The sequence below is a fragment of the Calonectris borealis genome, chromosome 2 (genome assembly GCF_964195595.1).
Source record: "Calonectris borealis chromosome 2, bCalBor7.hap1.2, whole genome shotgun sequence".
Lineage (NCBI taxonomy): Eukaryota > Metazoa > Chordata > Aves > Procellariiformes > Procellariidae > Calonectris > Calonectris borealis.
In genome coordinates, this window is record NC_134313.1 from 130,561,826 (window position 1) to 130,575,103 (window position 13,278).

Consider the following 13,278-nt stretch of genomic DNA (forward strand, 5'->3'; position numbering starts at 1 on the left):
AAAAACCTACAATCAATTAAAAGAAAAACAAACAAATAAACAAAAAAACGGGTTCCTCATTCCCTTTATAAAAGTAGTCATTTATAAAGGTAGTCCTTGTGCTTTTTCACCAAGCCAGCTACCTAACTTACTTTTAATTGCTTCCTTCCCCCATATCAACCAGCTAGAATTTACAATGTGATGAACTGAAGACTTTAATTCATTGGTGTTAGTGGCTAAACATTCACCAAGAAGATAATGAAGACACGTTGGCCTATGACAGCCAAGACTGCCAGATGGCTTTCCACAAAGCACTAGGCAGGACCACAAGTAATTTGTCCTCTGAGAAGAGAGAAGACAGTGCTTTTAATCCTCTTGCGACTCTACTCATTCACAGTAACATTTCTCTGGCCATATTCTGCACCAAAGTGAAGCTTCCCACAGTGCTACTGCCATTTAGTTCATTCCAAAGCACTACCTGTTGCTCACTCAGCAATCCCATCAGTCAATCACTGCTTCCTCACAGTTGCTCCCTCCTTTTCTCTTTTTTGGCTAAAGATGACTTGTACACTTTACCACATAAAACTACCCCTTCCCTCTGAAAATCATTCACCACTCCAGTTCATACTGTAAATAAAACTTTAAAAAAGAATTTTGTATTTAAGGTCACTTATAACCTATTTTTTCTTAAGACTTTTAATACATCTTAAAGGAGAATAGCCTGCTTTTTCAAAATTCACGTCACTTATGGTTCCTGGCTGCAGATACGAAAATTAGTTAACAAATAATTATCTGTAATTGCTAATGAATTTGAAGACAAAAATCACAGATTCAAAGAGGGAAAGATCACAAGCTCTTATAGGGATGTCAAAGGTATTGGAAATAGTTGGGTGTAAACCTGCACCCTACCAGAAGAAAATCTGGAAGTAGGCTTTAACCAGCACAACCTTTAGCACACCTGTAAGTGTGGAAAGGGTGAATCCTCCATCTTTTGTCTCATACTGCACTGCAGTGGGTTCACATAACTGATGTGAGGTAGCCAAGCCTGCCACCCTTTTTCCTTAGAGTAGGACTCAATGTAGTACAATGTAAGAGCCATTGTCTGTCTAGTTCCATGCAAGAATTTGTTGGTAACAGATGCATGGAACACGTTGTACAAAAAAAGTTTAGGTAAATATTTCTGTAAAAATATAAAAAGATAACAAAGAGATTCAGGATGTCTAATGCATCCTGCTTTCTGTTTCCAGTGCAGAAGCAGCTCTTGAGCATAACCAAGAAGTAACTTGGCCACATTGTATTGTATCACAGCTCTGTTTAAAAAAGGGCCCTTAAGACACAATATATTTTAAAATCACAAACACTAATTTACAGTAAGACTTTGAACAGCCCCCAAAATATAATGTCTGCACTATTCTCTCACCTTTTTCTTTACATGTTGCCCCATTACTACATCACTGAAACTGTCACAACCTATAGCTATATATTTTCCTCTGAAAATCAGTGATCCTGTTAACTTTCCTTATTCTTGGCAAAGGTGTAGCTCAACCCCTTCCATTAATATTTATGAACTACACTTTTCTACATTGAAATTTTAATTATTTAAATGCCTAACACATGGTTCTATGACTGCAGGTTTCACAAGGTGTGTGCTTCTTCCCACTGTTCTTGAAGTGGAAAAGTCCAAATTCCTAGCCTCAAGATCTTTCAACTCAATAAAGAAACAATCCAGTTTAGTAAATGCAATGACTGTCTTATCATCTCACAAACTTAATCCATATATTCAAAGGACAGACATAGATTAAAATATTGTGTATTTTCATTTGGATCTTAAAAAAAAACCAACTTATTGTTGATATACTGTGATTATTATTGATTTATTGAAGTTCTTTTACCCACCAAAGAAGGTGTTTGATCTTCCACAAAGAATTTTGGTTTTCCTACAAAAATATTTTCCTCTAACAAAATATAATATTCCCATTATGTTTCTTATCATCATTAATTCCAAAATGTGAGAAAAGGCACAGTTTATGCAAAAACATACTCTTCCCATCACAGGAGATATCTGAAATTTAGAAAAAAAAAAAAAAAAAATCCAGCTATTTGTCTTAGGACAATTTTGTCATTGTAAAAATCAAATAAATGACAAAATCACCAGCTTAGAGCTCTCTTTCATACATTTGGAATAAGATGCCGAGTCACGTATCATAACAAGCTGTTGAGGGATATGGAAGGCAAAAAGAAAAGAGCACCAAAAAAAGCTGTAGTAATGAGTTTCAGGTCCATGCTGTCCAGATGATTCCTTCTGTATTTCTATAGGTTCAAAAGGAAAAGCAAAATAACCCTGGCAACTTTCAACCCTTAAAAGTCCTAAGAGCTGGAACCTGGACTCCTAGCAGTCATAAGTAGTGCCTAGAGAAAAAGTGAATTCAATGCTGGCACACCGGAAGCTGTTCTTTCTTCAAAAGGGAACAATTACAGCTTTGTATAATACCACCTCAAAACTGCCTACATCCCCTCGAAGGTAATACATCTAAATACTGACATTTAATTCCTATACTGTAAACAAGATCTCTTGCATTATTTTTTCTTTATGGTAAAATTAAAAAGTAATGATAGATTAAATGTCTTTATTAAAGAAAATTCAAGTTAGATTGTGTCACAGTTTTTTTTCTTCCATTTCTTCTTTTGACACAAGGTCTAACCCAGACTCAATGCATAGATGTATTTACATTTGGATTACTGATCTATTAAAAAAAAAAAAGAATCATTTTGTGACAACAAATTTTCTTTTTTTTTTTTCCTATTTGTTGGATCCATGAATATTTTTCTCCATTAAAACTTGTTGTTTTTTGTCAAATTTGTCAAATATTGTGAATTCTAAAGGAGATAATTTCCTGATATTTCATGGTTTGTTCTTAAGATTATATAAATTCATATTTCCTGAATGCAGACATAAGTTTTTGCTTTTATATTTTGTGCTTGGTACTAAGGAAAAGTTTTTGTACTTAGTGCATGAATATTTTTTTAATACCTTTACTAGAAAAAATAGGAAAAGCTAAGGTACTATTTGGAAAGGTCATTTAAGGTCTTGGGCCAGACTCCTCATTCATTTACCTAAATAAGATACTGATACAATTTCGATGAGCTCAGCCGGATACCTCTACAGTCACTCTAAGAAAGAGACAGACTTTAGTTGCAAAACTGTTAAAAACTATCACAGGGATTTGCAAAATTCTATAACGCCAAGCTGTTCCTGAACACTTCTGTTTTCACTGCAGTAAAAAATTTTATTATAACAGGAATAAATTTCATATCAGCTTCACTGAAAGTAGAGTTAAGCCAGAAATTTTTAAAATTGGGCTTTATTTTCTTTCATTTTGACCAAAAAATTGACTTTGCATGTTGCCAGTTTGCCATTACAAAATTCTGTGAAAAACCTGGATGGTAATGGCAGTTGCTTTACTTGTATTTTCAATACTTTTCCTAATTTCTCAAAGATGGACAAACTCAGCTATAGAACCAGTTACCTCCTTCATTCCACTTCAGAGGGAACCTTTTGGAAGTTTTTTAGGACAGTTGCCTTGGCTGTCCTCATTACTGCTTATTTGCTTTCTTCCTTACACAAAATAAGTGTGTTCCTATCAGAGTTCACTGATCTTCATAAAGAAGCAGTGCTGCTTTAACGATAAAATACAGCAGAATTCTGAATGCTTTTTATATAATCTGATGAAAAGCATTAATGGAATATAATTAAATTGGCCATGAACTCTCAAAAATATGTTTTGCTGAGAAGTGTCTCTTGAAGACCGAGAGACAACTGACTCAACCTAGGTTTCTCTCAGAGGATCAGAAAGCTCTAGACCTCATCTTAAGCAGCCACTGAAAATAGAATAGATGACTCATGAGGACGGAAGAAAAAACCCAAGCCACCAACCAACCAACCAACAAAACCCCAACAACAAACAAACCACCCTTCCTTGAAAAGGGGCAAATCATTGCATCATCATAAGATAGTGGACGACATTTCTTAAAACAAGTCCTGCATCTAAGATCAACAGGGAAGATGAGGTGTTTCTCCATAATGCAATTGTCTTCAGCTGTCCTTGAAATGATTGACAGTCCAGCATTAAGCTTTAGGGATGCTCAGAAGATATGTAATGTCAAGTTCAATGTTGAATATGCTACTATTTTAAGAACAACACCTGTTCCAAAGCCTTTGAATACTATTATCAGTCCCAGAAGACAGAAGGAGCCAGAAGCACTTGGCAAGAGAAACTCCAAAAGATGACTTTTCTTACTGTTGGGAAAGTCTCTCTCCTGTCTGCAGTTTGAGAATGCTTTGTTTGTTTCTTTATCCCTCCCCCCCTTCTTTTTTCTCTCATATTTATTTATTTTTAGATTGAGTGGGCAGGAAACAACATTACTTTGGGAACAGGTTGTTCTTTAATTGATCTTTACTCCTAGTCACTTTAATACAAGGTAAGCTAGCTTGTGAAATTGCAGAACTACAGTAGCAAATGTCTGTATTCACCTTTTCCAGGCTACAGCTGATGTAATACATGCAACATACTTCTCTCTCAAAAATACATTACATCAGAATAGTACTAACAGTAATGCTCTGTAAACCATACCTTTCCTGATTTATTGTAATATATTCATGCATATATATTTGTTTACACTTCTACATGTGCTTGAAGCTGTGTTTTTTGTTGTGTTTCTATTGTTCTGTGCCCAGAGTATTGTTCAGAACAACATTTTCTTTGCATACAGAAAGACTGAGAATGTGTATAAAATTGCTACCTGCATTAAAAAAAAAAAAAAAAAAAAAAAAAAGATAAAATAGAAGTTGAATATATAAATGCAATGATAACAATAAGATAAATCTATTTTCAGAGCAAACCTATTTACCCACTGAAATTGTGTCAGAGAATAGAATAGTATCATACATTTGGAGAAGAAAAAGAGAGTAGATTTACAGAACATCTCTAGTGGACATCCTCATAATCATCTAAGATTTAGAAACCCTCTAAAGAGCTTCTTCTGTAATCCATTGACAAAGTATACACTCATTCAAATATATGTCACTTCAAGTATGCAGATTTGTTTTGATCACTGCACTGAGTATCAGGTTTCTTAGGGTCACATATAAAATTCTACCCAGAAACAACAGTGAGGATAATATTCTTGTATTATTCAGGAAAAAAAAAAAAGCCACCAAACCCTTATTTAATAACTCTTTTCCACTCTTGAATTTCAAATTCTCATCTTGAATTTAAATACAGAGTTTACTTCTGAAATAACAGTGCAGGCTACTAGCCTAACTTCACATTTATGACCACTAACCTGGAACCTTAGACTTAAAAGTGGTGTGCTTAATGAGTTACATAGCCTTCTGAATGGATGCGCTGCAGGATTGTGATTCTAACTTCTTTCTGTCTAGCGAAAAACAAGAGAACACCACCTGACAATCTGAATACATCAGTATTTTCTCTAGCCATAACATGCTCTCTGAATAAAACATACAGTAATAACAAATTTTCATGATTTTAAAGAATAATCCAGTGACTGGATATGAAAAATGGCACCTGCACACTTCTTTTTTTCCTTGAATCAGATCCTTAGGACCAGTACTCAAGAATTAGTGAAGAAATGTGGTCTTAAGATGCCTCTGAACCCCTCCGATTCTGTGTCTTTCAGGTCCAACTTCAGCTCAAGTTAGAAGTTATTATAGCCGTTGAAAGCAAAGATCATCCAAATAAAACAACCTTAAATTATGAAGTTCTACACCCCCAACACTTATGCCAAAAGAAGAGGAAAAGATTTTTCAAGTAGCTGCTTAATCTAGCCTCTTGGTTACTTCCAGCAAAGAGCAACAGAACAACACAGCACATCTGACCCCTGGTTTATATTCAAAATCACATTTGCCTTTTTTTTTAGTAACAGAGCTACAGCGAGCTGCAACACAGGCCATGTCTTACAGAGACAAGTACAGAAAGGAAAGCGTTTGCTTTCTTTGTGCTCTGAGCTGAGAACAAGCAAAATTTTTTTCTTGTGCTGACAGTATAATTTTGCAGTGACAAATATATGATTTATTCAAAAGAACACATTATTTACTTATCCAAGGATATAAGCAAAAGGGCAAAATGAGTCTGCATAACAGAAGAGCAACTATATATGTATCTTTGGAAATTTTCCTCCAGCTGACTAATTTGATCTCTAGCAGAAAGAACTAGATCACCTGCACTGCACCTCCACTCCTTCAGAGCCTTTCCACCAGCCTTTCCACTGTCACTGCTTGGAAGCCTCTTATCATAGTTTGAATCTTTCAACCTTCTTTGGTCACAGGCTTTTGTCTTTGGGAGGTGGACCATTCTGATCCTGGGGTCTGATCAATACCGTCCTCCCCCTGGAAAGCTCAGCCGTTGTTTCCCTACACCTGACACTGTTGCAACTCCTTGAGCCCATTTGGGGGAGAACCGCTGAGTAGCATCAGTAGCCGAGAAGTGCTTTGCTGCCTTTGAAGTTTTTGTGATAACCGTGCTATGATTAAGCAGCACATTGACTAGTCTAGAGAGGATAGGATTCAATCTGAATTTGACGACAAAGCTGAAGAAAGTGTTAGTGCATTGGCTCAACCTGGCAGACCTCACCAGTTTGTTTATGAGCGTGAAAAGCAAATGATGGGGGTGGCTGGGGGGGAGCGGGGGAGGAATGCAAGCTATCTGCCCCTGCAATCTGGGAAGATCACTGTATACAAAGGCTTTCAGTTCTGTGTCAACTGCTGGTTATTTGAAAGAGACAACCTGGTTCTACCCACGATGCCAGTGGAAGCATGCTGACACCAAATTTGATACGCTTAAGTCTGTATGTTCTCATCAGGTACCTTTTGATCACCCCTCAGGGGTAACTAAAGCAACTGGAAAACTGAATCCATGTGAGTGGTAAGGACAAGACAAAAACAAACAAAAAAAACCAGTATGAAAATTGCTGCTTAGGTACAAAGTTCTGTTTGTTAATACTTGAGCAAGTTTTTAATTGGAAAACAAATCTGAATGTAGAAGTTGTTCTACAAATAGGGAATTATCAAATTATCACCATTGACAGTGAGCAAAAGGAATTAACTCAGCTTGATCTTCAGATTAGACTGATCATACAAGATTGTTAATAAGGATGTGGAAGTACACACTTAATTTGGAAACTGATCATATTTGATAGACACAAGAGATAATTATAGAACTTCAGCTGTCATTTTATACACAAAATTGTCATACTTTTTAAAATACAAATTAATGAGGCCATTTGCTGAATCTCTTTTAGCTTTGCTTTCTGAGAAAGTATCACAAATTTGAAGAAACAACCACCTCTGGTGTGGATTTATCTATTTAAATAAATAAATAGTATATACAGAATATGTATTTTTATATACATATATGTGAGAAAGGAATAGAACATAATTTTCTACTATGCAACCATCTCTGAATGCTTCTTCTAATTTAAATAGATGAGAATCAAAAATGTACAAATTTTCCATTCAAAAGCTTGAAGTGAAGTAACTCACTTCAGACATTTAGTTTCATAATATTTGGGGGCTTTAATTATATTTGAAATATTTTTACACTTGAAAATAATATTTTGTCTTGAAAATAAAAAAAAAAAACACACCACCACCAAACCCAAAAACCCAAACCACAACTTACTAATTTGAAAATGTGTATGTTTGTTTTCTGAATGAGCAATAACCACATAAACACATTGCTAACAGAGGGGCAAAAAGTGTTTGGATGACCTGGTGCTTAGTTATCGGGGAGGGGAAAAGCCCTTTGAGAAAGCATTGACTTGAACTACAACATCAGGAACACAAAAGACAGTTCAGAGCTGTAAGAAGGTGAAGGTATAATTGCACATAGGCAGATCCAAGAGCTCTGACATGGAAATCCAGATAGACAAACTCTTAGTACTGTTCTTCCACATATGCAACACAGGTAATGGGAACTTTGCAGAAGGAGATCTCTGGGATGTCCTGCACAGCTAAGAGTCACCCCAACGTTAATCTAATTCTCTTTGTTTAGCGTATATTCACTGGTTTGATATGTAAAGAATACGTGTGTGTAACATACATATAACAATACAGAATATCTATTATGAGAATTCTAAGTAGCTGAAGTATCTGTCAAGCAGTTGTTATCTGTGCTTTTTGAGATAAGCAATTTTTTGTAATGTGATTTATAATTGCTAATTAGACATAAATCGTTGCAATAGTAAAATTAAAAGACTTATGTGAATGAATTTTTGAAGAGTTCTGTGCAAAGCAAAGCATATTTTCTAATATTATCTGGAATCCTTTCTTGCACTGCTGCCCAGAATTAGAATTATCCCTCTTCTGGATTAAAGATGCATTGGTGGATTAGTCTATCACTGATGGCAACATAATATACCCTTCCCAGAGGCTTAAAATGAAAGAAGGTCTGTTAACTACAGACTATGTTAAAACAACAACCAAAAAAAACCCCTTTGACACAAAACCATATTTTAACATTTAAATATCATCATGTATGAGGTCGAAGTAGTTTATGAAACACAGCCTCAGGTTCAGTGCCATGTATCTGTTCTATTCCTTTCACAGACTGTATCACCTATAAAACTAGTAAGACGTGGGACCGATTCCTGCAAGGATTAGCCATCAGTGTTACTTCTAGCTTTAGCCACCTGAACAACCGCAGTAATATACCACCTGGACAATTTAAATGAAAATAACATTTGCTTTAATGTTTCTACCTGATGCTCAGATATGTATACACATTTTGCAAAATTGCATTTCTTTATTTGAAAAAAAAAAAAGTCAGTTAAAAGAATCAGTACTTTTATATTTAAATCTATCATTTTAAAGGAAAAACATATGTTGTATCAAAGCAACAAAAGAGATGAACTATTTCTGAAGATTTTAAATTGAGCTATGATGTGGATTGGTATACATAACTTTGTTTCAGAAGAACATTATGTTGATTCATCATTTTACTCTAACACTCTAAAAGAGATGTTATGTTATTCTTTAAATTAAGAGACATGTTGCCAGTTTTCCACAGTATAGTACCATCCTCCAAAATTTTATTAGATGTAAGACTATGTAGTTCATAAAGAGTCTTTCCTTGTGAACTTCTGGGAATATTTCACACTCTGATAATCATACAATGATGACTTCTACATTAGGCCTGTTTAATATTTAAGCCAAATTCTGAAACACTAACCAAAAAGAAAAATTTCACTGTAATAAAATATACCGTGCTGTATTTTCTTGAGGTACTTAAATACCTAATTACATTCTTTTTCAATTACGTCCCAGGAAAAAGTAGATGAGTTGTTAGTATTAGAGATTTCAAAATAAGACACTGGGGTCTGTTTATTCTTGTTGAAGAAAAGATTAGCCCAATTGACTTCATGAAGGTTAGTAGAATTATTGCTTTAAAAAAGTAGCTACATTTGGCTATAGAATTCAACTAAGCAATAAACTTTCCACCACACTTGTCTGTTGGTGTCACTAAGAACATGGGGATTAGACATTTTTCTAGTGTTTATTTAATAGAAGACCTGCATGTCATCACTAATGTTGCTTGCTAAATTGGATCTTTGAAGAACAATATAGAATTTGTGAAATGTTTGTGTGTACAGTTCGCAGGCTGTGTGCTCCGTCCTTTGAAAGGAAGCCATTGTAATGGGGGAGGGTCCTGAGCATAAAGCAGTGAAGAACTGCTTTTCTGGCAAATGACAGTGTCAGCAACAAAACTCTTATCAGAGCTGCATGCTTCAATATGCAGTAAATAATACCCATATGCTTTATAGAAATAAAAGTGTGGAGGATGGGGGAAAAGGACTTTGAGTTCTGTAGTTGAAGGAATTTAAAGGTACATCTAACCAGTCTTAAGAGGGATTGTTTTATAATGAAGTATCAGTTACACACAGCACTGAATCATAATTAGCTATGTATCCTCAGACTAGCAGAGCAGTTATAATGCAGTTTTGTGCTTCTCTGCAATTGATCTCATTGACTATATAATTTTCTTGACATTTTACAATTTATTGATACAATAATCACAGTTCAGTTGTCTTAATCATACACTAACTGAATCATTGAGAAAACGCCAATAGATACATAATCAGGAAGATATCAAACCCATTAGATTGCAATGTTTTCAGTCAAGAAACAGCTGACAGCAACTCAAATCTGAGTTTGTTTTTCCTCCACTTTGGATGTCTGGATTTTTTTAAAGGGAAGAGAGTTCGTTTTGGCCCAAATCTGCACTCTTCCCCCCCCCCTTTTTTTTTTTAAATGAGCCCCATTAAAGAAGAAACAAAAGTCAAGGTACGGGCAACTCCTGACCCACAGTCGTAGGGGAGCAAGCCAACTTCCCGCACGGGAGCCAGCTCTGCACGTTACGGCAGCGCCTTGCCAGGGGAACTGCCCGGCGGGGCCGAGGCGGGCGCCGCGGGAGGAGCGTGGGCGGCGGGGAGCGCGGCGTGGAGCGGAGCGGAGCCCTGCCGGGACCCGCGTGGGGCCGGGCCCCGTCCATGGTGCTGCAGCCGGACGCCGCTGTCAGCGCCGCGCTGCCGCTAAAGGGCCCTTCCTCCCTCCCTCCCTCCGCCAACACCCTGCCACAGCTGCTGCCACTGCTGAGCCCGACTTACAGGAATTCAGCTTTTAGGGAGATGTAATAGCGGGGCCGGGGTAATAAAGAAAAAAAAAATCCCCAGACCTCCTGCCAAAGCCCTGCCTAGGCTCTGAAGCCTGCCTTTCCCTCGCAGTCTCTCGGCTGCCAGGGGCGCGGGGCGGGAGGGGAAGCCCCAGCCCCGGCCCAGCGCGCAACTTTCCTGCGGAGATCCTGGCTCCAGGGTCAGCCCGGCTCGCCCCGGCCCCGGCTCTCCCGGACCCCCGCGCAGGGGGTCGAGAGGAGAGGGGACCCAGCACTCTCCTCACCTGCACAGCTGTGGAAAAGCCAGGCAGGAGAGCGGGAGCGGCTGGGAGCTCCCTCGCCTCCCCCTCCTCATTGCCGGCTCCTGGTGCCAAGGAAACCCCCGGAGGGCGGAGGGGAGGGAAGAGGAGGCTCCCATCGTTTGCACGGTGCCCCCCGTGCATCCCCTTCTCTGGACGCCCGGAGCCGACGCCCGCTGCCCCAGCCCGGACTCACGTGTGCCGTCAAACCGGGTGGCGATGGTGTCGAGGAAGGTGTTCTGGGGTGCTAGTAATCCCTTCATAACCGGCATTTTTCCAGCGCGGTGCGAGGTTCCCCATCAAAGTTTGCCTGCCAGGGTGGTTCGAGAAGAAAGTGCAGAGGGCGCCCGGGGGAAGGGAGAGAGGAGGCGGAGGGAGGGAGGGAAGGATGGGGATGGGGAGGAGGAGGAGGAGGAGGATGGGGATGCCGCCGCGCCGCCTCCGGCGCCGGGAGCCCCCCGCTCGTCAGCCCCGGCACCGCAGAGCGCTCCCGCCCCCGGCTGCCGGGCGGGGCGGCCGCGGAGCGCCGCGCACAGGTGCGGAGCCACCGCCCAGAGGCGCGGAGCCGCCCGGCCAGCAGCGCCTGCGCCCCCTCCCCTCGCCTCCCGCCAAGGAAAGGGGGACGGGCTGCGGAGAGGGCAGGGAGAGGGGGGAGCAACCCTTATCTACCTGCGGCTGGAGCGGGGCGGGAGCAGCGCAGGAACCAGCAGCCGCCCCGCGTCTGCGGGCCCTCCTCCGCCCCCCATGCCGGCCTGACCCGTCCAGCTCTCAGCTCTGGCACGTAAGAAGTTTCCTAGGCTTGAGGCACATTAGCTCACGCGCACCCTGTTTTGCGAGTAACAACATTGCAGGGTAAAGCATGGGATCTTACTTTGCTGAAAGGAGAAACGCTGTATTGACAATGTGTATAGCAAGTGCCTCTGGAGATGTTAACTGGAGAGCGAGACTAAAACACGGAGAATGCTCCATCAGGTGTGTGGTCTCATGCGTTATTTGCATGCTGAGGCTATTTTGTCTATCTACTTAAGGGATAGGCATTTTCAACTTCAGTGTGAATATTTCCTAGATAATTTTTTAGAAATTCCTCCCTGAAAAATTCCTGGAAGAAATAAATTGGTTTTTTGCTAACCAAAGAGAGATTCAAGACTTACCTCCTGGGCTAGGATCTGTAATGTGTAAATTAAAAAAAAAAAAAAATTAAGAAGCAGGCACACCAGCTGCTCCCACGTTGGGATCAGTAACTTGCTCAGGCTGGTACTGTGGCTCTTTAAATGCTGCCAGATAATGCCCCACGGTACAGTCATTTCAGTTACTGTAGCAGCAATGGCAAAACTTCTTCATGTTCTTTCAGGACTGAAAGACACTGGAGAAAAGAAGTGCGAGTACACTTCCTAATTTTCAAAGCCACTGTGCATTATGGAGGGGAAGGCTGCTGGTCTCTTGCTATTTTACAGTCCTGCTATTTTTATTTCTTGCTATTTGCATTTATTTGTTCTTCTCCCTTTCTCCAGATGGATAAAAGACACTGATTTCCACTTTTTAGGATAAGCAGGGCAGAGAGAGGCTCCAGGAGGGACAAAAAAGGGTCTTTCTTTACAACAGAATAATTAAAAGCAAAAAAACCCAAAAACAAAACCTCAGAAAATGCTGATGCGTAGCTTTTATAGCACAATATAAAGTCTACCCGTGGTTACCCCACCGTGGCTCTGAAGAACACAGTAGTATTTTACTGGAGATCATGAATTTGTCCAATTCTCCTTGTACTGGAAGCCTGTACAAAATAGCTGATATAGAGTTGCCAGCTCAGTTTTCAGAAGTGGCATGTGAAAAGGGAAACTGGCTTACAGTCATTATTACTTTGGAAGGCTCCAAGATCTCACAGCACTATCAGTTTCTTAGCTGATAAACTTCAAATTCATGACAGGCTTTTACCTTCATTGGGAGTCACGAGTATTGTCCTTAAAATATATAATTTTTAATACTGAATGCCAGCAAATTGTTAATTTTTTTTTCGAAATTATTCTCACATCTTCCGGTTCAATATAAGCAGAGCCCCCAAATTAGTTCCTCTTGATAGCTTTCCATTTAGTCTCACTGGCAGGTATCAGGCTTGTAGTTAGGTTTGATGCTACAGTATGTCTCTACTGGTGAATGAAGAAAATCCTGTTCCAATACTTGCAAAATCCAGAAAACCACGATCAGATTTTCACTTCTGTCAAAGTGCTCAGCAACAGAGGTTAAGGTAAATCTGAACCTTTGAAATCTGCCAAGGGAGTCGCATATGTTGTAGCCTGTGCACCGTGGTCATGTTTCAG

At 39.5% G+C, this 13,278-nt stretch overlaps 1 protein-coding gene across 1 annotated transcript in view; it reads right to left on the bottom strand.

Annotated features, from left to right (window-relative positions):
• The window catches only part of KCNH8 (potassium voltage-gated channel subfamily H member 8), a 201,371-nt gene extending 190,136 nt beyond the window's left edge, over nucleotides 1-11,235 (bottom strand). The window contains 1 exon segment of the mRNA XM_075144513.1: nucleotides 11,160-11,235. Coding sequence (XP_075000614.1) covers nucleotides 11,160-11,235 — 76 coding nt within the window.
• Between the last annotated feature and the right edge of the window lie 2,043 nt (nucleotides 11,236-13,278).